At 35.7% G+C, this 26,819-nt stretch overlaps 2 protein-coding genes and 1 pseudogene across 3 annotated transcripts; 2 read left to right on the top strand and 1 right to left on the bottom strand.

Annotated features, from left to right (window-relative positions):
• The first annotated feature begins 1,761 nt into the window (after nt 1-1,761).
• On the top strand, nt 1,762-5,344 carry LOC146906781 (uncharacterized; annotated as a pseudogene).
• Nucleotides 5,345-8,739: 3,395 nt separating this feature from the next.
• LOC146906780 (FAD-dependent oxidoreductase family protein) lies at nt 8,740-14,616 on the top strand. Of its 2 annotated transcripts, none has more exons than XM_085722824.1 (9): nt 8,740-9,188; nt 10,782-10,931; nt 11,311-11,525; nt 11,671-11,741; nt 12,030-12,192; nt 12,667-12,838; nt 13,177-13,335; nt 13,587-13,675; nt 14,289-14,616. In XM_085722824.1, exons 1-9 carry the CDS (start codon nt 8,885-8,887, stop codon nt 14,382-14,384), a joined length of 1,419 nt encoding a protein of 472 aa, XP_085578950.1. In that variant the 5' UTR covers nt 8,740-8,884; the 3' UTR covers nt 14,385-14,616. The 2 variants fall into 2 exon arrangements, with proteins under 2 accessions (XP_085578950.1, XP_085578951.1); XM_085722825.1 differs by having other exon boundaries at nt 10,744-10,931.
• Nucleotides 14,617-23,196: 8,580 nt separating this feature from the next.
• On the bottom strand, nt 23,197-24,228 carry LOC146906779 (uncharacterized). The gene has a single exon (XM_085728954.1). The coding sequence runs from the start codon at nt 24,226-24,228 to the stop codon at nt 23,197-23,199; it is 1,032 nt and encodes a 343-aa protein (XP_085585080.1).
• Between the last annotated feature and the right edge of the window lie 2,591 nt (nt 24,229-26,819).

The following is a 26,819-nucleotide window of genomic DNA, read 5'->3' as shown; positions in this document are numbered from 1 at the left end:
AAAGGCTGAACCGGTTCGGTTTAGAAGTATATATAGGTTTTGGACGGTTTTTTATTCATTTTAACACCTTCCTTCTCTCTCTTCCCTATTTTTAGAGAGAGAAGCTCTCTTCTCTCTCCTTCCTTTCTTTATCTTCTCCGACGAGAAGAGTGGTGGCCAGAGGTATCTCCGGTGCGGTGGCCGGCGAGCCAACGCGGGGCACCGCTGCACCGGAGTTAAAAATCGCTCCTTTTTTAAATTTTTTTTGTTCTTTCTCTTCTACTCCCCCTCCTCTATACGTTTTCAGACTCAAAATTCACAAAAACAATATCAAACAACCTAGATCTAGAAAAAAAATCTACCTTTGTTTTTTGTCTATTCCGGTTTAATACTTGGTGCTTTGATTCGGTTTTTGGTATTGAGTTGGCACAATTTTATGATTTGGCCGGTTTGGATGTGTTACTGTGTTTTGTTTTTTTGAGGTTTTGAGAATGTTGGGGAGTTCAGATTTGGTGGTGTAGTGGTGTTGTGATTCTGGAAATTTTAAGATTTAAAATTTCTAGGATTTTGAGTTTGTGCCCTAATGATGTCATTACCTAGATCATCCCTTAACCCACCAATCCTCTCACGTCAGCATCAATTGCTCACCTTAATGATGTCATTACCTAGATCAACCTAATTACAACCCACACTAAGCGGGCCATCCCCTATTAAAATTATTTTTACCACAAAAATAATTGAAAAATCTGAGGAAATTCCTTTAACAGTGAACAGTTCCGAAAAAATAATGGGATTAGCAAGTGTTTTGATGTTTTAATGATAATGATGACATGATTTGAAAGTGCACAAAACTTAACAAGTAATAAAGTAGTAAGTTATTGTCTCCACATGAATGTCGTCAACTAAGCAATTCTCAAAACCTATTTAAACTAAAAATGCAATTAATGGGGTTTAAGGGGTTGAACTTTTGAATTGTGTTCTCACTAGGAATACTAGTTTGAATAAAAGTAAAAGAGTTTGTTTAATAGGTTAGACGACGATAAAGATTCTTCAAATCCCCTTTGTCTTCTTTGTCGGATTAATGCAACAATCAATACTAATTATTATTGAAGTCCTTTATAAACGATGTGTCAATTAAAAAACAGTGATTGACTTATAGAATCGTCAATATGTAACTATGCTTAATGATGGTCGGATTAGGCAAGTGTACCAAATCGTTTACCAAGTAATAAAGTATAAGTAGAGTAATGTATCCACATAGATTGTCGTTTTGTCCAAATAATTTGCGTTACTTATTTGATTTAAGAAAATATATATTAGAGAGTTAAGGATTAGAGAGTGAAATTTTTATCTGTTTTTACAACATAGCAAGTTACCTGTTTTGGTTACAGAAACATAAATAGCGGTTAGGAATTAGGAATCTTCGAATCCCCCTATTCATTTGTTGGAAATAAATAACATTCATGTCACGTTTAGTTATCTTTTGAGGCAGGGAGGGTTTAGAGGGTCGTGGGAACAGCCGACAAGGTATGGATTTCGACCGTGATAGATCTTTCAACAGGGAAAGGGCGTGACACTATCCTTAGTGTTTTGCATTAGTATGAATGAGGACGGTCTTTGACATATCGTCAGGGTCGTCCTTTTTCGTGCTCAAGAGACAGTGTGGTTCGGCAGAAACATGGTGCGCATGTCAAGGATGATGAATATGTCAGAAATAGCAACAATGGCACGGACAAGGGTGTGGTGCGCAGGTTTGATCATGATAGCGTGAATAACAACAGTATGGCTCAGGTATCAGCTGTGTTTTATTTTACTAATTTTCCAGACCGCCTGTTGTATGTCGATTTGAGGAAAGGTTTGGAGGTTTGTGGTATCTTGTCAGATGTTTACATTTCTCGGTTTTGTAATGTTTGTGGTCAGCGTTTTGGTTTTGCAAAATTTTTGAAGGTACATGATGTTGATAAATTGAAAAAAGCTCTTAATAATGTATTCTTTTGGGACCTTCAGCTGTTTGCAAATGTGGCCAAGATTGATAGGTTTGTTGAGTCCGATGATGGTAAAGTAGGTGGTGTATAGAGGGAGGATCGGAGGAGGATTGAGAGAGAAAATAATAAGGAAGTAAAGGAAGGAAAAAATAAGAGGGAGGTGAAGGGAAGATAGGATGTGTGTGTGTGTGGGGGGGGGATAGGCAGAAGTTAGTGTTGGAGAAGGTGAAGGTGGTTGCTATCTTTAGTGAGTTGGAGGGGGAGAGGGAGAGGGAGAGGGTGATGACGATGGGGGATGTGGTGTGTTCGGGGAGGAAGAAGGGAGATGGTAAGGGGAAGGTTTTAGATGTGGAAGGGGAGGGGAGGCCGATTGTTGTTGAGGGAGAGGGGGATGAGCTTGTTTGTGGCGATGGTGAAGCAGACTTGTTGCGTAAATATTTACCATGTCATGAGGATTTAGAGTGGGCATCTAAGAGTATTATGGCTAAAATTAAGAATGGTACTTGCATCACAATAATTCAACAATCTCTTATAGATGCAGGGTTCTTGGATTTTAAGGTAATATCTTTGGGAGGTGATAATGTGTTGTTACATCCGTGTGTGGAAGGGGATGTTATGGAAATATTTAACTCGGCTGTGGACTTGATTCATAATTTTCTTTATGATTGTCGACCTTGGACGAAGGATGTTGGTGTGTAATATGAGAGGGGAGCTTGGGTGAGATTTTATGGGGTACCTTTACATGCTTGGAACGGAATTTTTTTCTTAGAACTGGCTTCAACTCAATGTCGGCTTCTAAAAACTGATGATGTAACTATTAATAAAGACATAATGGATTTTGCTCATTTACTGATTGCTACCTCCGAATTGAAAGAATTAAATGTTGTTGTTAATCTTTGAATTGATGGGAGGGTGTATCCTATCCGTTTTATTGAGGATTTGGAGTTTGGGTTTGCGGAAGACGCTTGTTTAACTAAATTTGAAGGTTTTAATAAATCACAATGTTCCGTCCCAGATTGTATGCAAGAAGAAGAACCTTTAGTGGATGCACTTGTCCAACAATTGAAAGATGACTGGATTAAAAATTCTAATGAAGACAAGGGCGATGTAGGAGATCCCGATATTTCCAGTCTATTCAAGGGGAGGTGAAGCAAAGCATAGTAAAGGAGGTTTCTTGCTCTAATAGTAATAAACCTTCAACAGTGTGTGCCAAAGGGAAAGGCGGAGAAAAGAATAGTGAAGGGTCACAGAAAAGTGGTCGTTCCAAGAGAAGGAAGGTGGCGCCATCATTGCATGGATTGAAAAAAATTGCAAGACTATCAGAAGCTGACAAGATGGCTTTGATTAGATCTCTTAAAAGTTCAAAAAATTCAAAAAGAAACAAAGTGAAGGGTAAATCATCCAAAGCTACTTCTAGTAAAAATATTGGTGTATCCTTGTCAGCGGGCTCGGGAACTTCTTTTAATTCTAAAGATTGGAAGAATTGAGTAGAACTTCATGGGGATGCTAAAGCTGTGGAATCCGATGGTTTAGATGTGGGAAAAACAATTGGTATTCTTACGTTGTGGGGGTCCACTCCGATGGCGTATTCTTTCAAATATGTCTGTGCGTCTGGTGGTATTCTTACGCCGTGGGATCCTAGTGTGTTGGATGTTTGGTTATCAGTGAATATTGATAACTTTTTGTTAGTTAAAGGGAGTTTCAAAAAAATAATGAGGTGTTTTGTATGGCCAATGTCTATGTTCCTTGTGATAATAGGGGGCGTCAGGCTTTGTGGGATGCTATAAGCGGTTTGGTTTAGTTGCATTAGGAGGCAGCTCGGTGTGTTCTTGGTGACTTTAACGCCGTTCGTTCTACTGATGAAAGAAGAGGCCGATCAGAGGCTAACACCACTGTTGATTGTGTTGCTTTTAACCTTTTCATTGATCAAATTTTTTTCATTGATTTTCCTTTGTGTGGTCGTAACTTTACTTGGTATCGGGGAGACGGGTTGTCAATGAGCTGGCTAGATCGGTTTTTATTATCAGAAGCATGGGTTACTCTATTTCCTAATTGTATTCAAGCGGCTATCCCGCGAAGTTTATCGGATCATTGCCCTATTCTTTTAACCATTTATGAGGAAAATTAGGGGCCAAAACCGCTTAGGATGTAAAAGTGTTGGGCGGATATTCCTGGTTATGTCGACTTTGTTAAGGAAGAATGGCAGTCCATTCAGGTGCATGGTTGGAGTGGTTTTATTTTGAAAGAAAAGCTGAAAAGAATTAAAGGTAGTCTTCGAAACTGGCACTTGATACTTTTAATCTCGATAGTAAAATTCAGGAAGCTAAGGATCAGATGGGGGTTTTGGATGAGATGGGGGTGAAAAACATTTTAGGAGAACATGAGGTGGCCGAGTTGCATATGTTATCGGCTGATATTATGGCTTGTTGGAAAATACATTAATTGTTTATTTTCCTAGGATGTCGTTCCCTATGTTATTTTTTCTCTAATAGGAGTATCTGTTGGACGATATCCACTCATTCATGTTTCTTTCAATAAGTCCAGAATACAATTAATGTTCTTCTAGGGTATTGTGGTTTCTCAGCAGAAATACATTCTGGACTTATTAAAAGAAATAGGAATGAGTGGATATCGTCCAGCAGATACCCCTATGGATCCTAATGCTAAACTTTGGGGAGAAGGCAGTATTCCTATTGATACTGGAAGATACCAGAGATTGGTTGGGAAATTGATTTATTTGTCGCACACCAGACCTGATATTGCCTTCTCAGTTAGTGTTGTAAGTCAGTTCATGCATTCTCCTTTCGACGAACATCTTGAGGCAGTCTATAGGATACTGAGATATTTGAAGGGAAATCCCAGAAAAGGCTTACTTTTTAAGAAGACTAGTGAAAGAAATGTGTCTATCTTCACCGATGCTGATTGGGCAGGTTCAGTCACAGACAGAAGATCAACCTCTGGATATTGTACCTATGTTTGGGGGTAATCTTGTGACATGGAGAAGCAAGAAACAAGGAGTTGTAGCAAGAAGTAATGCAGAAGCAGAGTTTAGAGCTATGGCTCATGGTATTTGTGAAGGATTATGGATCCAGAGAGTCCTAGAAGAACTTAAGATGAAAATTGAGCTTCCATTAAAGTTATACTCTGACAGTAAAGCCGCTATTAGCATAGCTCATAACCCAGTTCAACATGATAGAACCAAACATATTGAGATTGATCGACATTTCATAAAAGAGAAGTTAGACGCTGGAATCATATGTCTACATTTTGTGACTTCGAGTCAGCAAACTGCAGATATCTTGACCAAAAGCTTGGCAAGACCAACCTTTGAGCATTTAATAGACAAGTTGGGCATGATAGATATCCATGAACCAACTTGAAGGGGGGTGTTGGAAAATACATTAATTGTTTATTTTCCTAGGATGTTGTTCCCTATGTTATTTTTTCTCTAGTCAAGTCTAGAAAATTCCATTGTTATTTTTCCAATGTTATTTTTCCAATGTAACAAGTTTCTAGGCTAGTCTAGAAGAACATTAATTGTATTCTCTCTATAAAAACCAGCCTTTGGCTGAGGAATAAATCATAAAAAAGCATTCACCCATTATATTTCTTTTCAATATGGCTTTTTCAAAACTTCAAGCTGGTATGCAGTGGCAGAAGTCAAGAGTAATTTGGCTGAAGGAACGTGATGCAAACTCAAAAATTTTCCATGGTATCATGTCGTCTAGAAAGAGGTTGAATTCCATTATTTCTCTATCAGCCGATGGTGTTCAAATTGAAGGTGTGGTTGTGGTGCGCCAAATCGTGTTTCAGCATTTTCAAAATCATTTTAAGAGAATTCCGCAGGTTAGGTCGGACATAGGTGGCTTGGTGTTTAAATCTTTGTCTGATACGGAAGGGGCTGATCTTATTAAACCTTTCCTGTTAGAAGAGATTTAAGCAGCAATTTGGGACTGTGATAGCTTTAAGTGTCCCGGACCAGACGGAATTAATTTGGGATTTTTTAAAGATTTTTCGGAAGTTTTGAAGATTGATTTGGTGATTTTTTTTGGAGAATTCTTTCGTCATAGCAAGTCAACGAAAGGTCTTAATTCTACTTTTATAGCTTTGATTCCAAAGGTTCAGAATCCTCAGTGAGTGGCAGATTTCCGTCCGATTTCTTTGGTGAGTAGTGTTTACAAAATTCTCTCCAAAATGTTGGCCAATAGATTGCGAAAAGTAGTTGCTAATGTGGTGTCTGCTTCTCAGTCTGCTTTTATTAAGGATAGACAAATTATGGATGGTATTTTGATTGCTAATGAGTTAGTTGATGATGCGAAAAAAATAAGAAAGAGTTACTATTGTTTAAGGTGGATTTTGAGAAAGCCTACGACTCTATCGATTGGGGTTATCTTGATGAGGTGATGGGTAAAATGAATTTTCCAAGATTGTGGCAATCTTGGATCATGGAGTGTGTTTCGACGGCAACGACATCTGTGTTGGTTAATGGGTGCCCGACTGATGAGTTCAATTTTGAGAGAGGGCTCTGTCAAGGGGATCCGCTCTCCCCTTTTTTGTTTTGTTAGCGGCGGAAGGCTTAAATGTAATGATGTCAGCGTTGGTCGTGAATGGTTTATTTACACGTTATGGAGTTGGGGGTGCAGGTGACGATGTCGGTTTCCCATCTTCAATTTGCAGATGATACATTGTTGATAGGTGTTTAATCTTGGGCTATTGTTAGGGCCTTGAAGGCATTTTTGTTGTTGTTTGAATCTATATCAGGATTGAAAGTTAATTTTCACAAAAGCATGTTGTTTAGGGTGTGTGTTGCTTATTCTTGGCTTCATGAGGCGGCTGTAGTGATGAATTGTAAACACGGTCGTCTTCCTTTCCTTTATCTGGGGCTACCCATTAGTGGGGATCCTCGGAAGTTACAGTTTTGGTATCCCTTAGTGGAGAGGATCCGTAGTCGGTTATCTGGATGGAAGTGTAAAAAATTATCTTTGGGAGGTCAGTTGGTCCTACTTAAGTCTGTTTTGTCTTCCATTCCGGTTTATTTCCTTTCTTTCTTCAAAGCCCCCTCAGGTATTATTTCTACCCTTGATTCTTTATTTACTAATTTTTTTTGGGGGGTGGTGAGGATGTTAGGAAACTGTCACGGATCAAATGAGATACTATCTGTTTGAAAAAGGAGAATGGAGGTTTGGATGTGAAGAGGTTGAAAGAGTTTAATATTTCTTTAATGGGGAAATGGGTGTGGAGGGTGTTGGAGGAGAGGGAGAGTTTGTGGAGTTTAATGCTTCGTTCGAAGTATGGAGAGGAGGGAGGGAGAATGCGGTTTGGCGAGGGGGTCGGCTCGATTTGGTGGCGACACCTAAACCAAATACGAGTGGGGGGTGGGGATGGCAGATGCTAGGTTGTTGATCAACAACATTGTTAGGAAGGTCGGGGACGAAATCACCACTTTGTTTTGGGAGGATCAGTGGCTAGATGATGTTCCGTTAGCAACGTCTTATGCTAGACTTTTTGAGTTATCGAAAAATAAACTAGCTCCGGTGTCGGAGATATTTGTGTTAGGCTGGTGGGCTGGTGGAGAGGTGTGGAAGTGGAGGAGGAGGTTATTTGTGTGGGAGGAGGTTTTGGTGGGGGAGTGTGTGGAGCGGTTGTCTGTTCTTGTTTTGCAGGTTGGCATGGCTGATAGGTGGGAGTGGAAGCTTCATCCTTCCCACAAATACACCGTGCAGTCTGCTTATTTAACAACGGTTGACGCTAACATTACTGAGATTTTCATCATTTTTTATGGCTTAAAGCGGTTCCGTTAAAGGTTAATATATTTGTCTGGCGTCTCTTCCTGAATAGACTTACTACAAAGGATAATTTGCGGAAGAGAAATGTTATGGATGTCTCCCTGGTATCTTGTTCGGCTACTTGTGGGGAGTTAGAGGACAGGGACCATTTGTTTTTTAAGTGTGATCATTATGGTCGTTTGTGGCTTTTGATCTCGCATTGGCTTGGTTTTGATACAGTTTTTCATGGCGAATTAAATACTCATTCAAATCAGTTTTGTGCTCTTGGAGGTTTCTCAAAAAATTCAAGGACATCTTTCACTATTATTTGGATTTCGGTCTTATTTGTTATCTGGAAAGATCGTAATAGTAGAATTTTTCATAATCACTTTGATCAGCTTGCAGGGCTTCTCGAAAAGGTTAAACTCCAAACATATTGGTAGTTGAAAGCGAACTACATTACGTTCGACTTCGGCTATCCCTTTTGGAGGCAAAATCCTTTATGTTGTTTTCAAGTTGTTATGTAATTTTTGTTTTCGTTTATTCTATGGCTGTTGTTAGCCTGACTGTTTGTATTTAAACTTTTAACAATTACCTCTAACACGTCTTGTGCTTGAGAAACTGTTTGTTGTTTCTTTAATATAATTTGCTTAGTTTATTAAAAAAAAAAAAAAAACGCAATCTCTCAAACTCACCACCTCACACAAATATCTCAAATAAGACTTATTAATAATTTATCAATAACTCTATATTATTATATTTTAATATTAAAAAAATTAGATATCACTTAAGATTGAAGATCTACTCTAAAACCTTTGTTAATGTTAGATATTAAAAATAATTTTTCTCCAATAAGAATTCCTCACCAATACTAAAAAGGGAGGATACCCACGTGTCATGATAGACAGAGTCTATGGCAAAACAATATTTTTTTTGACAAATGGCAGATTTTTCTATTGAAAAACTGACAATAACATATCATCATCATCACCAACGTGCTCTTTCTTTCTGTTCCCTTTAGAAAACAGCCAAATAACAAACAGAAAGCTTATTAAAAGAACAAATTGTGCATCTTCCTCAATTTTAAAAGAAGACTTTGCAACCACTGCAATTGATTTTCATTACTTTATTGATCCTTAGAAGAAGAAAACGAATATGGCTACTCTTCATCACAGTCACAGCATCAACTTCTCTTCCACTAATCACTATTCTCTTTTTCCATCTCATTCCTCTTCTTCATTACTTACTAAGAGATCTGTTTCCTACAAATATAAATTCCCGGCAACCGGAAACCAGATGGCTCGGTTATCTGATGACGTTGGTGATAAGGTGTTTGATGTTGTGGTAGTTGGTGCTGGTATCATTGGTTTAACCGTTGCTAGACAGTTTCTTATGGATACGGATTTATCTGTGGCGATAGTTGATAAAGGCCTTCCTTGTTCTGGTGCAACTGGTGCAGGTATTCCACATTGAATGTATCAATACTTCAAAAACTATCACCAAATGTCTTTTATTTGAGTTTATCTACTGACGTAAACGCATGAGAAGAGCCTAACCCAAAAGACTGGTCCATGGGAGAGAGCCTTATGGCTTAAGTACCATGTCGAGCAATTTTATCTACTCGATGTGGGACTCTTAACATAATAATATATAAAAGCATATTTATTTGCATAAGCTCAAAAATTAGCCAATCCAAACGGACAGTTCTCCAATATTTACAGTTTATAACACAAGCGCTTTTGTATAAGCTTACATAAGCTATTTCTATAGGAATCGCTAAAATAAAGTTAAATTGTTTTTGTATACGTTATAAGTTGTTTTCATAAGTTATCATGGAGAGTTTATGAAATTAAGCTGAAAAAAGATTATGAAAAATGTCATAAGCTGTTTTTATAAGTTGTCCGAAACAGTCTCACAGAGCTTATGCCAATAGATAAGCTCAAATAAGTCAATACAAACAGGCCCATATAGTTTAAGAAAACAACTTATATGAAAACAATTTAACTATATATTTTATCTTTTTTTTTTTTTTTTTTTATAGAAATAGCTTATGCATAAGTACTTACTTGTATGATGAGCGATTATGTTATAAGCCCTCAATTAAGATGTTTATTCAAACAGGGCCATTGAATGTGTGTTTGATTAGTTAGTTTGATCCTTGAATGTTCCTTTCGTTAGTTGGTTTGATCATTAATTGTGTCTTTCATTTGTTAGTTTGGTCTCTAAAATCACTAACAAAATGCACGCTCAATTATGTGTTTGCAATAGGAACTGTAGTGGAAGCTCCTCGCATATTTAGTGAAAAAAATGACTTAACTTCATATTTCAGCAATGTCCCATTATAGGATGTGTTATGTGTCTTTTATAAAGTGACATGTGATTTTAATATATGAAGTTGCCGTTAGAACAATTTGGTCAAAATAATGAAATCATCCATTAAATGAAAAGTAATCAATTGCATCTATGTTTCATCACATAACACAATTTTGTAACAAATATCACATTGGAACAAAAAGGACTAACGTGGTTGAGGATTTCCAAAATTTACTGAAATCTTGTTAACTGTAGACAGTCTGATGCTTGCAATTCACAAATTGAATTGGTGATTCATTCGCGTATTTTTGATCAAGTTAAGTTTTTCAATGGTTTTGGCTTCTGATGCCTGATTTTTTTAGCTGAAATTGCATTTCAGTCCAGTTATCTACGAAGGACTGGAAGATTGGACACGATACTGACACTTTGGCAGCGATAATAATTTATCAAAATGGATATGGTTGAATGTGAACATATCTGTCGATGTCAACTCTGAATATGCTTTCAATCTAAAGTGTTGGTGCTACATATCTACTTATGTTTAAATAGTACACACTCCATCTAGTTTTTAAATAAAAAATACACACCATATCTAGTTATTTGTATTAATCTCTCTTTACATTTTTTGTGATTGTTTGGATTATTTTAATTAAATTTAAAAAAGAACATATAGTTTCATGCTGAATTTTGATTAATTGTAGGATCTCTTCCTTTGTTTTGGAATTTGAGCTGGTTCCAGGGCAGGGATATCTGTGGATGACCCACAAAACACCAGGGAGTGCAACATGGGATCTTTCTATGAGAAGCCATCAACTTTGGATGATGATGGCAGAAAGCCTACAAGAGCAAGGCTTGGATCCTATTATGGAGCTTGGTTGGAAAAAAACTGGTAACATAGCTATACCTTTCTACAATTTCTCTTTGTATGTACCGCAATTTGAGGTGCAGTCAAATCTATAACACAGAAATTGAAATAAGGTGCAAAGGGATGTTGCTTTTTTAGTTTAAAATATAGATCTGCCTTTGTGCTTTTGTGTTAGAATGGAAAATTGAAAGAGTTCTTAATAATAGTGTAAAAAGTATCAGATTGAAATTATGATATACGTTTTCTTATGATCGTGAATTGAAGATGCTTTTCTGTCTTCCATAAAGTGTCATGTGGACTGATATTTAGGAGGCATTGATACTTCATAATTATGATGAAGGCTTTTCAGGCCTCTTCTAGACAATGATCAAAAGTTATCATATACAAGTTTTATGATCTACAGGGAGCCTTCTAGTCGGTAGAACTTCCGCAGAGTCAGACATGCTAAAAGGGAGGGTGAAACGGCTTAGTGAGGCTGGGTTGAAAGCCGATTTCCTGGGTAGCAGTGATTTGTTGAAACGGGAACCTGATCTGTTGGTGGATAAAGACACTGCAGCTGCATTTCTACCAGATGACTGCCAATTGGATGCTCATCGTACTGTTGCTTATATTGAAAAGGTTTGAATTCTCGGTCCATTTTTCCTCGCAGATCTTTTACTTTTATCAATATTTACGTTTCTCTTTAACTACAGAGTTGTCAATGCCATGCTGCTGTTATATGACTGCAGTAATTTAGTAACCATCTCATTATATGGATATATAGGGTAATAGGAATTTTGCATCAAAAGGAAGATATGCAGAATTTTATGACGACCCTGTGAAATGTTTCATCAGGTATAATTTTTTTTCACCTTTTGTGGTACTATGACAATGAAAGCAAGGTGGTAGGGAAAGAAATCTTGTTTAATAAGGGCCTGTTTGGAATAATTTGTTTGAGCTTATCTACTGCAATAAGCACTTCTGAGACTGTTTGAGAGAACTTATGAAAACAGCTTAAACCTTTTTGACAACAATTTAACTTCATTTTATCTTTTGTTATAAAAAAATAGTTAAGTGATTATGTTATAAGTTCTTAAGTAAACTGTTTATTCAAACATTTTCTATGTTGCATTTTGTTATCAGGTCAGATAGCAATGGAGGTGTTGAAGCTGTTCAGACTTCAAAGAATACATTGTACAGCAAGAAGGCAGTTATAGTTGCTGCTGGTTGTTGGACTGGTTCTTTGATGCAAGATTTATTTAGAAATTGGGCAATGGAGTTTCATGTTCCTGTAAGGCCCAGAAAGGTGTGTATTTATACAGCTTGAATTGACCCTTTCTTGCATACCTTATAATTCCTTCATCGTTTTTCCTAAGAACGTTGTTTACCAAGCGCTATGGTACGCTTTACTATGTAGTTTTACTCTTTGGTTTGTTGAATTTTCTCACACGTACTCTTTTGAAAAACCGTTCTCAACATTCAAAACTCAACTTTCCCTCTACATTTTCTTTAAATTTTTACCGGAATAAAAAATTGAATGGTAAGGTGGTTTTTAAATCTCAAGCTGCAGTTTTGTTCATATTCATACTTTATCCTAGTCACTCATCTAATACATGTCCGTGCCAAACTAAAATGTTTGGATGGTTGATCATGCAAATATAATAATACTGGCATATCATGAGTGAAGTTCCTTTAAAGTGCATAAAATTATTTGATCTGATCCAGATATTTTGTTATTGATTCATTTATCTTTTTATTTGTTTTTCTATTTGGTGTGAAGGGTCACTTACTTGCGCTTGAGAATTTCAATTCTCTTCAACTGAACCATGGCTTGATGGAGGCCGGTTATGTTGATCATCCATCTATTTCTGGTTTGGAATCATCAGATCAGGGACGGGACTTATCTGTTTCAATGACAGCAACGATAGATGCAGCAGGAAATCTTCTCATTGGTAAGCTCTCTTATGGCTATTATATATATATTGCCAATAGGGAAGCTTATATTTTGCAAATTTACACGTGGCCACGTGGGTGATGCATATGTTGTTATAAGTTTTTAGTTTTTACTATTATTTTTTCATTATTATAATAATTTTTTCTTAGAAAAGAAAATGTGTATCGGCTGAACTAAAGTTCATTTCCTTCATTAATAGTTTTTTAGTTATAAATTAAGTTCATGAATATGGTTAATTTTTGCAGTTGATGCAAATGCTCCTGCTGTCTTCTGGAATTCTTCTAACATTATTTTCTTATCATTGCTGTTAAAATCAAAATATTTTCTCTGTTGAAGGGAGTAGCCGGGAATTTGTTGGGTTCAACACTGATTTGGACGAGTCTGTTATTACTCACATATGGAAGCGAGTTGGAGATTACTTCCCAAAATTGAAAAGTCTTTCCCTTTCAGATCTAAGCGCAAGTAGAAAAGTCAGAATAGGATTACGACCTTACAGTGAGTCACATTATCTCTTTGAAATTTTATGCAGCTGATCTATTTATATTGGGAAAATTATTGGAAAAAGCTAAAGAGTACGAAAACTACCAAGTTATTAGTTTCATACAATTACTTCAATAGGGACATAACTTACTCTTTTGATTCATAATCAGTTTGTTCTCTGTTATTTGTACTAAATAGCAACTCTGTTTGCAAAATGTATCTACACAATATGCTATATTTGACTTGCACGATGTTTACTCTGTCAGTGCCGGATGGTAAGCCTGTGATTGGGCCTGTGTCTGGCTTGTCAAATGTGTACCTTGCGGCTGGACATGAAGGGGGTGGGCTTTCAATGGTGAGTTTTCATATACTCCTGACGTTTTATTATAAAGTGAGAAATGGACGTACTTGTTGAAATAGGATTTGGTGCAGTAACTGCATCATGTAGTTTTCAATCTCATCCATTTGATCTCAGATTAACGATCCAGATCCTTTTAAATTGATCTTGTTTGTGTTATCTGAATTGTCCAATTTCAATTACTGGCCGAGATGGAAAACTGCGTGTAGCTACATGCTTTTCCCCCCACAAGGAATCAAATTCCGTTGAAATGGCATGTAAATGAAAGGCATTGACCCCCTCACTACACACCTCTCCTTCATCATCTAAATTTAGAAGGTGTTTGTATGTCATTTAATCAGACGTGAGAGGTGAGGGACTGAGGGTCATTTCTCCAACAAATCAGGGTGGTAAGTGTTCGTTTAAATAATAGAAGGGATGTGTGTTATTTAAGCACATCTAAGAGAATGCTAGTCTAATTTTCGCTAAGAAAAGGTTTTATATATTACCTTAAACTATAAAATGGTAGTACGCCTGCACTTTGGATGCACATTGTTTGGAGGAAATGAACTTTTTAAAATTTCCTTGGCCTTTGATTTTTGCTGTCTTCTAATTATGGACAAATCTCCAGGCTTTGGGGACTGCTGAAATGGTCGTTGATGTGGTATTGGATCGTCCAGGAAAAGTCGATAGCGCGCCTTTTGCTGTGGATCGAGTTCTCGGGTAACTGCGAACGATTCATGAGGCTGTAAGTAGCGGTCTAGGATGTGAAAGCATACATGTTCACTTGGAATTCTCATACATCAGCTCTGAGTGAGTCATGTCCCTGTTGAAGTCTATATATGTAGTGACTCTTCTCGCTAACTGTTCATCTTGTAATCCCTTTCTTTTAATTTCGTACAGAAACTTCTCTTTCTTTAGTAATAATCTTATGAAAGAATTGTTAAAGGATACTTTGACACTTTTAACTATTTATCTATTGTGCTAGCATTGAGAGCATAAATTATTTTACGGTTAACTCACTCTTAATCAAAATTGGTTCTACAAAATAACTTTATTCAACACCTAAATTGGTTTGTAGCTGTAAAATGGATCAAATGAAAAGATGGAAAATGGGACTCATTTACAATCATCTCCTGTAAATTCTCAAAAGGGATCTTATAAATTAAAATAAAATATATCAACAAAATAGTCAAATGTCTTGTATAACGCTTACAAATGTATTCATAGATCATACATTAAAGAGATCTTCGTATCGACAGCAGGAGTTGAACCCACAGCCTTGCAGGTGAGTCAACTTCTTACCAACTAAGCCGGCCTCATATTAATTTTTTTAATAGGCAAAGAAACATGCCTCCAATTAATAATTGACAATTTGTCCATAAAAAATATTTAATTTTTTTAATTAAAATTAAAACAACCGTGTCTAATGTCCAATCTACCACTTGTCAAATGACAGTTGCACAAGTGACCTCCGAAATGAACGAATGTAAAGTCAGCAAAAAAAATTCCTTGTACACAACCAAAAGCATTAAGACTAAGCTTGATGAGACAACAATACAATTATACATCGTCAACTAGTTTGTTTTGTTGTTCTTGTACATAAACCTTAATTATATCCTTGTCCTTTATCATCATAACGTTTCACAACCATAGCCACAACACAAAGTCAAACCATGTCTATGTGGCTCATCGCATTCTCTAGTTGCATACTATCTATCCTAATATACCATTTTGTGAAGTTTGCAACACGATCTTCTTCACTACCACTTCCACCAGGACCAAAACCATGGCCTATAATAGGAAACATGCCTCACTTAGGTCCTTCCCCACACCATTCTCTTACAACCTTTGGCTAAAAACTATGGCCCTTTGATGCACCTTAAATTGGGCTTTGTCGATGTTATCGTGGTGGCTTCGGCCTCCATGGCTGAACAATTTTTGAAGGTTCATGATGCTAACTTTCGTAGCCGGCCACCCAATATCGGAGCTAAATATATGAATTATAACAATCAAGACCTTGTATCTTCTCCTTATGGCCTGCGGTGGCGATTGCTCCGGAAAATCTCATCTGTTCACCTCTTCTCCAACAAAGCCATGGGAGAATTCAAACACTCGCGTCAGGTTTTTTATAATATCGTTTTATCAATTTTAACGTAGAATTGCACTATCGATCTATCATCTATATGGTTTACCTCTCCATTAAGTAATCTAATAATAGCTGTACACGGAATTTACACTCTACCACACTTTGATAATTTCTATTGACCTCATAGGTATTTATTGGATCTTAACAATTATAATATTGCTCTCATAAATTTAATTTGGAGTCATTTTTAGTCCCTACAAAATCATCTTAGTATAATTTACTTTGGAGTCTTAACAACATAATTCCATTCATATATCATATTGGTCTCATAAATAAATAATGTGCTTTTGGAGTTTTGGTAAGTACAATTTATATAAAAGATCTGCACAAACATTTAATATATTGATGGCTTGTTAAAAAAAAAACATTTAATATATTGATGTGCGAGTTTAAACTCTTAACCTTCCATTTTCCAGCACTTGATGTAAGAGTTTCTGTGTTAAATTTTTTTTTTGAGCAAATAGTGTTAATTTTTTTTGTATGTAACAGTTATTTTTTTGTCCATAATATCGTATAAGACAAAAAAATATTTAATACCGTAAAAGTTGTCCAGTATTATTCTGTCTTGTGTTCTGTTGTTTTACCCCGTCCTATTATGTCCAATATTACTTTTTAACATATCAAACACACTCTTGGAGTATTTTTGTTAGTTGCATTTATATTTTTTTTGTAGGGAGTTGCATTTATAATTGTTTTGTTTAATACTTCACCCGTCTCTAAATAATAGTCGTTTAAGATTTGTGCACGATTAATAAGGAAATGATTAATTGTGTTGATTTCAATGGTAAAATTAGTATCATTTATTAAAATACCCTTATTAATTGTAGTTAGTGGAGTAGTTAAATTAGATGAAATTTAATAAATAAGGGTATAATAATGGAAAAAAATAATAAATGCTGCATGGTATTCTAAAGTGACAAATATTTTGAGAAAAATAAAAAATGTTAAAGTGACAATTATTTAGAGACGGAGGGAGTAGTACCTTTTGGTTTGAAGACGGTTAGTTCGTTTTGTTCTGTGCACTACACTGTAATATGAACTTTGGGGATTATGGTAGGTTTTTGTGCGATTTTAAACATGAGTTATTCTACCAATCTTTGGAGAATAGTGGTGTAAATATCAAGAATTTTGTTTTAGTTGTTATTTAAACAAAATAAAGAATTATTCTACCAATAAAAATAAACAAATTTTCAATCCACTCTAATACTAAGATGAGAAATACTAACAATGCACATTTTAACTTTAGTTGTTATTTAATCAAAATAAAGAATTATTCTACCAATAAAAATAAACAAATTTTTTTTAAGCAAAGATAGCCTAGCAGTGAGCTAGGACTATCCAAAATATATAGAAAAAGAAAAGGAACAAAGACAAAGCAAGAAAGAGGGTGACCAAACTAAACCTCTTCAAAAGTTTACAAACCTAAAACCTGGCAACCCTAGCCTCTTTTGAACATAGTAGCCTCTAATACAAGCAGGCATATCTAGCCAAATAGTAAGATGGTCTAAAGTGAGACCAATACTAGCCAAAGCATCAGCACAACAATTACCCTCTCTATACACATGTGTAAGCATAAAATTCATGCTACTGACAATATGTAAGCAATTGTTCCAACGGTTTCTCAGTCTCCAAGGGATGAGTGAATGATTTTCAAAGGCGTTAACCACCAATGTTGAATCTGATTCTAGCCAGAGGAAATTCCATTGATGTCTTGCAGCAATTTCAATTGCTCTCATTGCTCCTGAAAGTTCAGCATGATAAGCGCTACCTATTCCAGTGTTCTCTGCAAAGCAAATGAGAAACATAGAGTCCTTGTTCCTGAAAATTCCCCCACAAGAAGAAGATACATTAGTAGCTGCTCCATCTGTGTTGCATTTAATCCAATCAAAGATGGGAGGATGCCAGACAACTTCTATTATCCTGGGAGCCTTTGGAGGATGAATAGACACATTAAACTTCTTCATGATGATAAAATCAGTGATAGATGATGAAGCTACTGTTTGAGAGAGATTACTAGACAAAGAAACATTAGATATGATTGTAGAGATAGATGACTTCTAGTGGATCTTCTTGTCTTGAAACCTTTGCTGATTTCTAGCATACCAAATAGCATCCAGAATGTTGAAAATGGCTGCAGTAATAGTAAGCTTGCATTGAGGGTTCCAATTTCTAGAACAAATTTTCCAAATGTCTTCAAAATTCTGGATTTGCACATTAATGTTCAATATAGAAGCAAACTATCTCCAGATGTTTTCTGCATAAGGGCATTGTAAAAACAGATGATAAGATGTTTCAAAGCAAGACAGGCAAAGAGAGCACATGGAGGGAAAATAACATCCTCTAAGGGACAAATTCTCATCAGTGGGAAGCTTGTCATGCATGAGCCTCCATGCAAGGAGGGATTTTGATGGTGGAATGTCACTTGACCAAATTGATTTTGTCCAGTCCAGCTTTGGAAGATGTGTTCTTTTGAATTCAAAGGCATCATTGAGGAATAAAGTACTTGTTGAGTTATGTTTCCACACCAAACCGTCATCTTGATCATGCATAGGAAGAGTAACTTGATGCACAAGGTTTCTCAAAGAGGGAAAGACTTGAGTTAGTGATTGAGGAATGCTCCACTGATTATTAGATATATAACTATTCACCGAAGAAGGAAAGGGAGCAATCAAATCATTAGTTGCATTTAGGGTTTGAAATAAAGAATCACCACACCAGTGATCAAACCAAAAGTTGATTTTCGTCCCATCACCCACTAGCCAAGATGAATTTTCTCTAATAACCTGGAATTCCATTTTGATACTAGTCCAAATAGAATAATAGATATGATGATTAATACAAGATGTACCTATGAGGACTCTACTCTTAAGAATTTTTGCCCATTGTTCTTGAGACTGCAGGAGATCCCAACAAAGCTTTAGATTAGTGGCTTCATTAAGACAAACAAGAGATCTTAGATTTAAACCTCTTCTTCATAGGGAGCACAAATCTTTTTCTAAGCAACTGTAACAATATTCCTCTTTGTGATATCTCCACTCCATATGAAATTTTTTATCCATTTTTCTATTTCTCTGAGCAAGCTAACTGGCCAGGAGTAGACTGACATTGTGTGAAGTAACATAGATTGCACAACTGATTTAACAAGCTGAATCCTACCTGTAATGGAAAGGAGAGAAGCCTTCCAAGATGCAAGTTTAATTTTTACTTTATCTGCAATTGACTGAAAATGGATTCTTTTAGGTTTACCTTTGAAGATAGGTGCTCCAAGATAAGTAAAAGGTAAGGATCCTACTGAAAACCCTAGCAGGTTAACAATATTATTCTGTCTATGATGAGAAATTCCTCCAGCATGTATTGATGACTTCCTGAGATTCATTATTTGGCCTGAACAGTTTGCATAATTAGTGAAAAGATCCTTTAAAGCTTCAAGACCAGAAATGTTACCCTTGCAGTACACCATCAAATCATCAGCATAGAAACAATGAGAGGGTAGCTTGACATTTCTTGATGCAGTGATGAGGTCAAGTTTATTGTCTGCCACCAATTTAGAGATTCCCCTGCTAAGAACTTCTTCATCTATGTAAAAGAGAAGAGGTGATAGAGGGTCACCTTGTCTAACCCCTCTTTTGCATTTGAAGAAACCTTCTTGAGAACCATTGATACAAACTGAGACACAAGCTGAATGAAGAATGGAGCTTATCCAATTGCAGAAAACATCATTAAATCCAAAACACTTTAAAACTGAGTAAAAAATCCCAATTAATGGTATCAAAAGCCTTTGAGACATCAATTTTTAAAGCCAAATTGCCCCCAAAGCTCTTTTTGTCCAAGACATTTGATAGACTTTTAGCAAGTGTACTAAAAATGCATCGAAGTACTAAAAATATCGATCCCACGAGGACTGTGTTAATCTCAATTCAGCAATAAGGTTAATATTTAGGATGTGTAAAATATTTTGTTTAGATTTGATTTGATTGCATAAAATTAAATAACATAAAATAAAGATTCGGTTAGAAAATATGAAGAGAGATGAGATCAGGTCTTTTGAATCATCTATGTTCCCCTAATTGGTATACTGCACCTATTCTTATGAATGATTTTCTAGTTCCACGATAGTTAACAAAATAGTCCTAATCAATCCCTTGAGTTAGGACCCTCTTCTCAAACTACAGCCCCTAATTCCTTAGGTGGTCTAATAATCTTTGAAGGTTTAAGCACGTTAACCTAATATCACTAACAAACGATTATCCATTCCTAGACTAACCCTGTTTATTAGAACAATTCAATTAGGTCTAAGTAGAAAGCTATGGTCAGTAGTCATTCATTCTCACTAAATCATGTTTATATTTGATCAGGATATAAAAAGCATTAAGAACAATTGAATTGAATAAAAAGTAGATTGTCATTCATAATAAATAGAGTTTCACAGCAACATGGATCAATTAGGGTTACAAAGAATCATCTCAGACCTAATCTCTAAGAGATTTAGCTACTCATAATTGAGTTTACAAATAGCATAATCAATAGTGGAATCAAAACATACATGAACTGATAGAAGGTTGAAGAAATCGCCCTCCTAGCCGTCTTTAGGTCTCAAAATCGCACTTTTGCTCTCCAAAATCGTAACCCTTGTTTCTGGAACTGACTTCAGCTTAAATAGGAAATATTTTCTACACCAAAAATCGTGTTACGCCATCAGAAATCGTGTCACGATTTCAACAAAATCATGTCACGCCAGCAGAAATCGTGTCGCGATTTCAGTTGCAGAGCCAAACCTTCATTCTGGACCAAAAATCGTGTCACACCTCTGAAAATCGTGACATGATTGCCTATTTCCAGCACTTCCAGATTTTCTGCTTTTTACACCCCCAGGCTGTCTAAAATTGCTACAGACTCAATAAAAACATCAGCACAACTGTTTCTTCAAAATCTTCTATTTTTCTTGCTTTCCTTGTTGTTTAAGGTTGCTTGTGAACTCAAAACATCATGAAAATGACACTAAAAATAACGTAATGACTACTGTCATCAACATTGATAGCTTCAGAAGCTAAAGCTATACAATCTTTTATATTCCTACCCTTTATGAATCCTCTTTGTTCCACAGATATAATGTTGGGGAGAATATTTGCAAGTCTATCAGCAATCACCTTAGATATAATTTTGAATTTGAAGTTTGCTAAGGCTATGGGTCTATATTGATCAATAATATCAGCATTGGGATTTTGGGGGATGAGAATCAGTGAATTTGCATTATAGTTAGGTAAAAGCCAACCTGTGTGGAAAAATTCAAGCACTGCGGCAATCACATCCTTTTTAACAATCTCCCAGTAAGTGTGATAGAAATTGGCACCAAAACCATCAGAGCCAGGAGCACTTTCACTATTGAGACCAAAAAAAGCTGCTTTAATCTCTTCTTCAGATGGAATCATGGTTAACAAATGATTGGTTTGATCATCAATAAGAGGAGGAATAACTTCTTTTACAAGCAAAGAATCCTGCAAAACAAAGTTAGTAGAAAAAAGATTTTTATAATAATCAACAAAATGATTAGAAATTCTTTAAGTGATAATTTCTTCTATGTTTCTAATTGAGGATGTCACTTTTGTTTTGTTCTTGATTTTTGTGATTCTATGGAAATATCTAGTGTTCCTGTCACCATTCACATGCCAGTTCAGTCTAGCTTTCTCTTTCTAGAAGGATTCTTGCTTGTTAAGAGCTTGGTCAAGGTCTATTTGAGCTTGCTTCTCCTCATTCATAAGAGTATCAGAGTGGCCAAGAAGGTTAATTTTGGTTTGAATGTCAGATAATTTGGTTTCAGCAGGAGCTACATCTTCATGAATGTTTCCAAAGACATCTTTATTCCATAACTTTAACTTTCCTTTCAAAATTTTGAGCTTAGCACTGAGCACATACATTGGACAACCAACAACATTGATCTTCCAAGTATCAGAAACAAGTTGTTTACAATCATTGTGGAGAGTCCACATCTTGAGGAATTTGAAGGAGGAGGCAAATCTGATGGAGTCTGTTTTGAAGTCTAAAAGGATGGGGTAGTGATCAGATGAGGCTTTGGTTAAGGTGGAACAAGAAATATTGGTGCAGAGATCAAGCATATTAGAGTTCACTATTGTTCTGTCTAATCTTCTTTTGATGTGTCTTCTGCCTGATCTTCTATTGTCCTAGGTCAAAGTGGCTCCTCTAGTTGGCAAATGAGTAAGGTCAAAGGTATCAGTCCAAAGGATGAAATCATTGATTGGGGGTCTAGCAGGATTAAGGGAACCACAGTGTTCATGGGCAACCATTATAGAATTAAAGTCACCTATGAAAGTCCAGGGAGCATTGTAAGTGGTTTGAACGTTGTTGAGTTTGGTCCAGAGATCTCTTCTTGTTAAATTACTAGTAGAAGCATGTACAGCTGTGAAGAAAAGGAGATTGCTATTTACAAGGAGGTTGAAAGTGACTTGTTGAGCATCCTTATCAATAACATGAGGGTTAAGGTCAGTGGCACAGAAGCACCAAAGATTAGGCTTAAGATTTCCTCTTTCATTGAAGGAAAAAAGCTTAAATCCTAATCTTTGGAACCAAGTTTCAGGGAAATTTACATAAGGTATCCATGGTTCAGAGATAAATATTAAATCAGGTTTATGTAATAAAATGAGCCTTTTTAGAGCTAACCTTGATGGGGAGTTAGCTAAACCCCTTATGTTCCAATAAAGTATCTACGTCTAAAAGGTTTTTGGTTGACAGCAGTAGCTCTTGTACCATAACTACTTCTGACAGTGGTTTTTTTCTTCTTTGAATTTTTGTTCTTTGAGCCAGACACTAATTAGAAGCCATCACTACTTGTAGGTACTTCATTAGGTTGAGGATGTTCAATCTCTAGTTGCTTGAGGAGTCTGAGCTTAGCTTCCTCATTTTGTTGCATATTTGCCCATGATTGGTTAAGGAATTTTCTGTTTTGTTTCTCTACATCAGCAACTACTATTTTTGTGGTGTTCTGATCATCAACCTTATCAGCATCATCACTTTCTTCATTCTCCATGTTGTTATTGTCATCACTTCTATTTATTTGTTGTGTAGCATCAACAAACTCTGAGTCCTGAGTACTAGTGTCATCTTCATTATTACATGATTGGCCAGCTAAATCATTGTTAACCTCTCTTTCTAACATCATGTCTGCCTCCCTCCTAGCTTGCTTGTGAGGGTCTACATCAGCCTCCTTACACAACAGGGCATCAAATGGATTGTGTTGCACCAAATCCATCTTATCTTTTGTTCCACTAGGACTTGCTTTATCACTTGCTAAGTTTTTGCTAGTTTTCACAGTTTCCACAATATCCTCCTCCCTCATATCAGATTCAACAATGATAGCATCAGTAGAAACTTTACCCTATTTTGGATCAGTTGTTTTTCTTTGCCAACTTGCTTTCTTAGACACATCAGTCTTTCTTTTAGGAAATTCTTCAGTTTCCTTAGCATTAACTGCTATCAGATTCTTACAGTTATCAACAAGGTGACCTATCTTCATACAATGATTACAAAAATCTGGAATGTTTTCATAATCAAGCTCAACAAAGAAGGCATAATCCTTTCTTTCCACAAGAACCTTATACCTTAACATTTGTGTGACATCCATATCAACAAGAACCCTAACAAACTGGCCAAAGGTTCTCTCTATCATAGGTTTAGCAGAAGCAGTGTCGGTACAAATTGGAGTGCCTACACTACTGGCAATGGAAAACATAATTCTTGGTCTCCAATATTCCTGTGGTAATCCATAGATTCTAACCCAGACTTGTGCATAAGTGTTATTGATTAAATTAGGGTTAAAGTCTTTTGACCAAGTGAAAAGTATCATAATACCAGGGTTAAGGTTCCAAGAAGGAAGTGATCTTACACGTTTAACATCTTCAAGGCAAGTAAAGGTAAGCTCATAAAAACCTTTACCTAAAGAGGAGATTCCCCATCTGCTGAGATCCTTCCATAAGCTAGCAAGTTTGGCACGCAAGGCAACAACAGTGAGAGGGGTTGACCCTTTTGGCCAAATGATCCTTGCTTGTAGATTATGTTTGCATGTCTCTAATCTCACAAGATACTCCTCCTCTGGAATGGAAATAGAGTAATTATCTCCTTTTAGGATCGCTTGAGGGAGCTGGGAAGATGGTATATCGCAAAGACTTGAAACAGCTTGGGCAAACGTTTTTGGTTGCTTGTGAATCATGTTGGCTGGTTTTGTTTTGGAGTTATCAGTAATTTCGATGTTTGTGAGAGATTTCGAAGGTATGATGGTGGGGGAGGTGGTGGTTTCATTGGTGGAGCTGTTTTGAGGTTTAGGGTTAGGGTTATCAAAGATGGTTTTTGCATGATTTGAAGTAATCGGAGCATCAATAAGACATTTCCAAGGGTTGATTGTTGATGTCATGGTGATCGGCAAAAGAAAAGAGGTGGCGGTGGCTGGAAGAAAGGTTACCTTAGGTTGAAGAAAGCTAAGCTGAAGGTGGTAAGTGAACAGTGTTTAATCGCACTAGACATTTTTTTCGGATAAAAAATAAACAAATTTTCAATCCACTCTAATACTAAGATGAGAAATACTAACAACGCATATTTTAACACACACTTTTCAGCACACTCTCTTTGATTGGTTAAAATTCACATGGAACCCACCAAATTTATATGCGACTCACATGATTTGGTGGAACCCGCATGAATTTTAACCAATCAAAGAGAGTGTGTTGAAAAGTGTGTGTTGCTAGCATTCATCTACTAAGATATGAACTTTATATGCTCCATAGGGTAATTTCCAACTTTCCCTCCAAAATTAAGGGTTTGTTTCTTACGGATTAAAATAAAAATAAAAAATTGACATTGAATAATTTATTGATTATTTTTTAGAGATTTTATAATAAATCAGAATTTATTTTAGGTTTGTTTAACGTAATAATAATCATAAAATTAGTTTGTTTGGATACAATTATATAAAAGTAATTTTTTGTTACGAACTTAGTTCAATCTTTAGACCCTTATTTTATTACCCCTCTAAAAAAAAATCTATTTTTAACAATTTTTTATTTGAAATTGTTTTTAGATTTGTTTTTAGATATTCTTTTTTAAATTGCATCAAATGAATGCAATATTTTTAAAAGTGATTTTTTTTCCCTTTAAAAACGGGTTCTATAAGGATTAGAAATAGAGGTGGGAACAGGCCAGGCCGTCCGACAAGGCCTACGGCCTAGCCTATTTAAAGCCTAGCTTTGCTCAGCTCGTTTATTAACAAGGTCAAGCTCAAGCTATTTATAAAGCCTATTTAATTAAATAGGTCAGGCTAAGGCTTATAAAAAAGCCTATTAAGCCCGTCAGACCGGCCTATTAAGCTTTTTATATATAATATATCTTCCATTATTGGTATTGTTGAAGTTTTTTTCTTCATAAACTCAAGTCTTCATATGATTGTTTATTTAGTAGCAGATATAATGGTGTGATTAGACCTTCGTAAGATTTCATAATTTAGTAGAATACATATTCATGTGCTTTGAGCCTTCATAAGTTTTGGCCTATTTAGTAGTAGGGTTACATGTGTTGCTAGACCTTAGTGTAAAATAGGCTTTTAAATAGGCTTTCAGGCTTTATCAGGCTTTTAAAAAGGCCAGGTCAGGCCTCAAAAATAAGCCTATGATGGGTAATAGGTCAGGCTCAGGCCTAGAAATTTTGAAGTAGGCCTTACAAAGCCCGGCCCAGCCTAGCCTATTTCCACTCTTAATTAGAAATGATATCTCTTATGAGTAACACTTGTAGTATTGGTAATCTATCATGTAATAACATCAATTAACGATATCAAATGAAATCATCTTTTTAAAATAAGTTAAACTCGTATGTGTCTACAAACATGTTTTTTTAGCCTCTTGAAATTTTACAACCTTGCATAAGATTTTAATTAATTGAACCTAATCAATTTTACTTTTCAGGAAGAAGTAGCAAGATTGACAACCAATTTGGCAAATAATTACTCCGACACAAAAGCCGTGAACTTGGGACAACTATTGAATGTATGTACTACAAATGCACTTGCTAGGGTTTTGATAGGAAGGAGACTATTCAATGATGGGAATGGTGGTTGTGACTCTAAAGCTGATGAGTTCAAGGCTATGGTTGTTGAATTGATGGTGTTATCTGGAGTTTTTAATATAAGTGATTTTATTCCTGCATTGGAATGACCTTCAAGGAGTTGAAGCTAAAATAAAAAATTACACAAAAGATTTGATGCATTTTTAACAAACATTCTTGAGGAGCATAAGAGTTCTAATTTGAAGAGTGAGAAACATAAGAATTTGTTAAGTACGTTGTTGTCACTTAAGGAGGAAACGAATGATGAAGGAAACAAACTCACTAATACTGAGATTAAAGCACTACTTTTGGTATGTTACCTACTCTTGCACATTCATACTTCCTTTTCTCAAACATTTATCAAAAGGTGAACAAATTGGAACTTATAGAGTTTGGTTAGCTATTTATCCTTCTAATATTAAACAATTTTTGCCTACAGCGTACCAATATCTAACCAAACTTTAAGGTATCTAAGAATTTATTCTATTAAAAAAAAAATTGGAAGATTATTCTATTAAAATTGTCAACTAGACAATGAGTGAATATATATATTTATTTCAAATATTAATTAAATACATAATAAATAAATCTTGATTTATTTCATATGCTATAGTTATGGTTGGTTTCCTTTAGGATATGTTTGGTTTGCAGAAGAAAGTTTAAGGAAAGAAAGTGAAAGGAATGAAAGTATAAGGAAAGAATGATAGTAGAAAGTGAGAAGATCTTTTTAGTTGTTTGGTATAAGAGAAAGTGAATAGAAAGTGGAAGGAAAGAATGATGTGTATATTTGTAAAAGGACAATTACATCCTTGAAATTTTTTAACTACATATGTCATTTTAAATTAAATATTCTATCTATACATTTAAATATATTTTAATTTAGATATAACAATTTAAGTATTTAATTTAAGC

The sequence above is a fragment of the Medicago sativa genome, chromosome 7, assembly GCF_051527215.1.
Source record: "Medicago sativa cultivar Bolivia chromosome 7, Bolivia_mono, whole genome shotgun sequence".
NCBI lineage: Eukaryota > Viridiplantae > Streptophyta > Magnoliopsida > Fabales > Fabaceae > Medicago > Medicago sativa.
This window is presented reverse-complemented; position numbering and strand designations above follow the sequence as displayed.

Excerpts from the sequence above, each read along its gene's own strand:
- LOC146906780 (XM_085722824.1), top strand. The coding sequence starts at position 8,885 with ATGGCTACTCTTCATCACAGTCACAGCATCAACTTCTCTTCCACTAAT. Across the intron at positions 9,189-10,781 it reads TTCTGGTGCAACTGGTGCAG|GGCAGGGATATCTGTGGATG; the intron begins GTATTCCACATT and ends AGCTGGTTCCAG. Across the intron at positions 10,932-11,310 it reads GCTTGGTTGGAAAAAAACTG|GGAGCCTTCTAGTCGGTAGA; the intron begins GTAACATAGCTA and ends TATGATCTACAG.
- LOC146906779 (XM_085728954.1), bottom strand. The coding sequence starts at position 24,228 with ATGACATCAACAATCAACCCTTGGAAATGTCTTATTGATGCTCCGATT.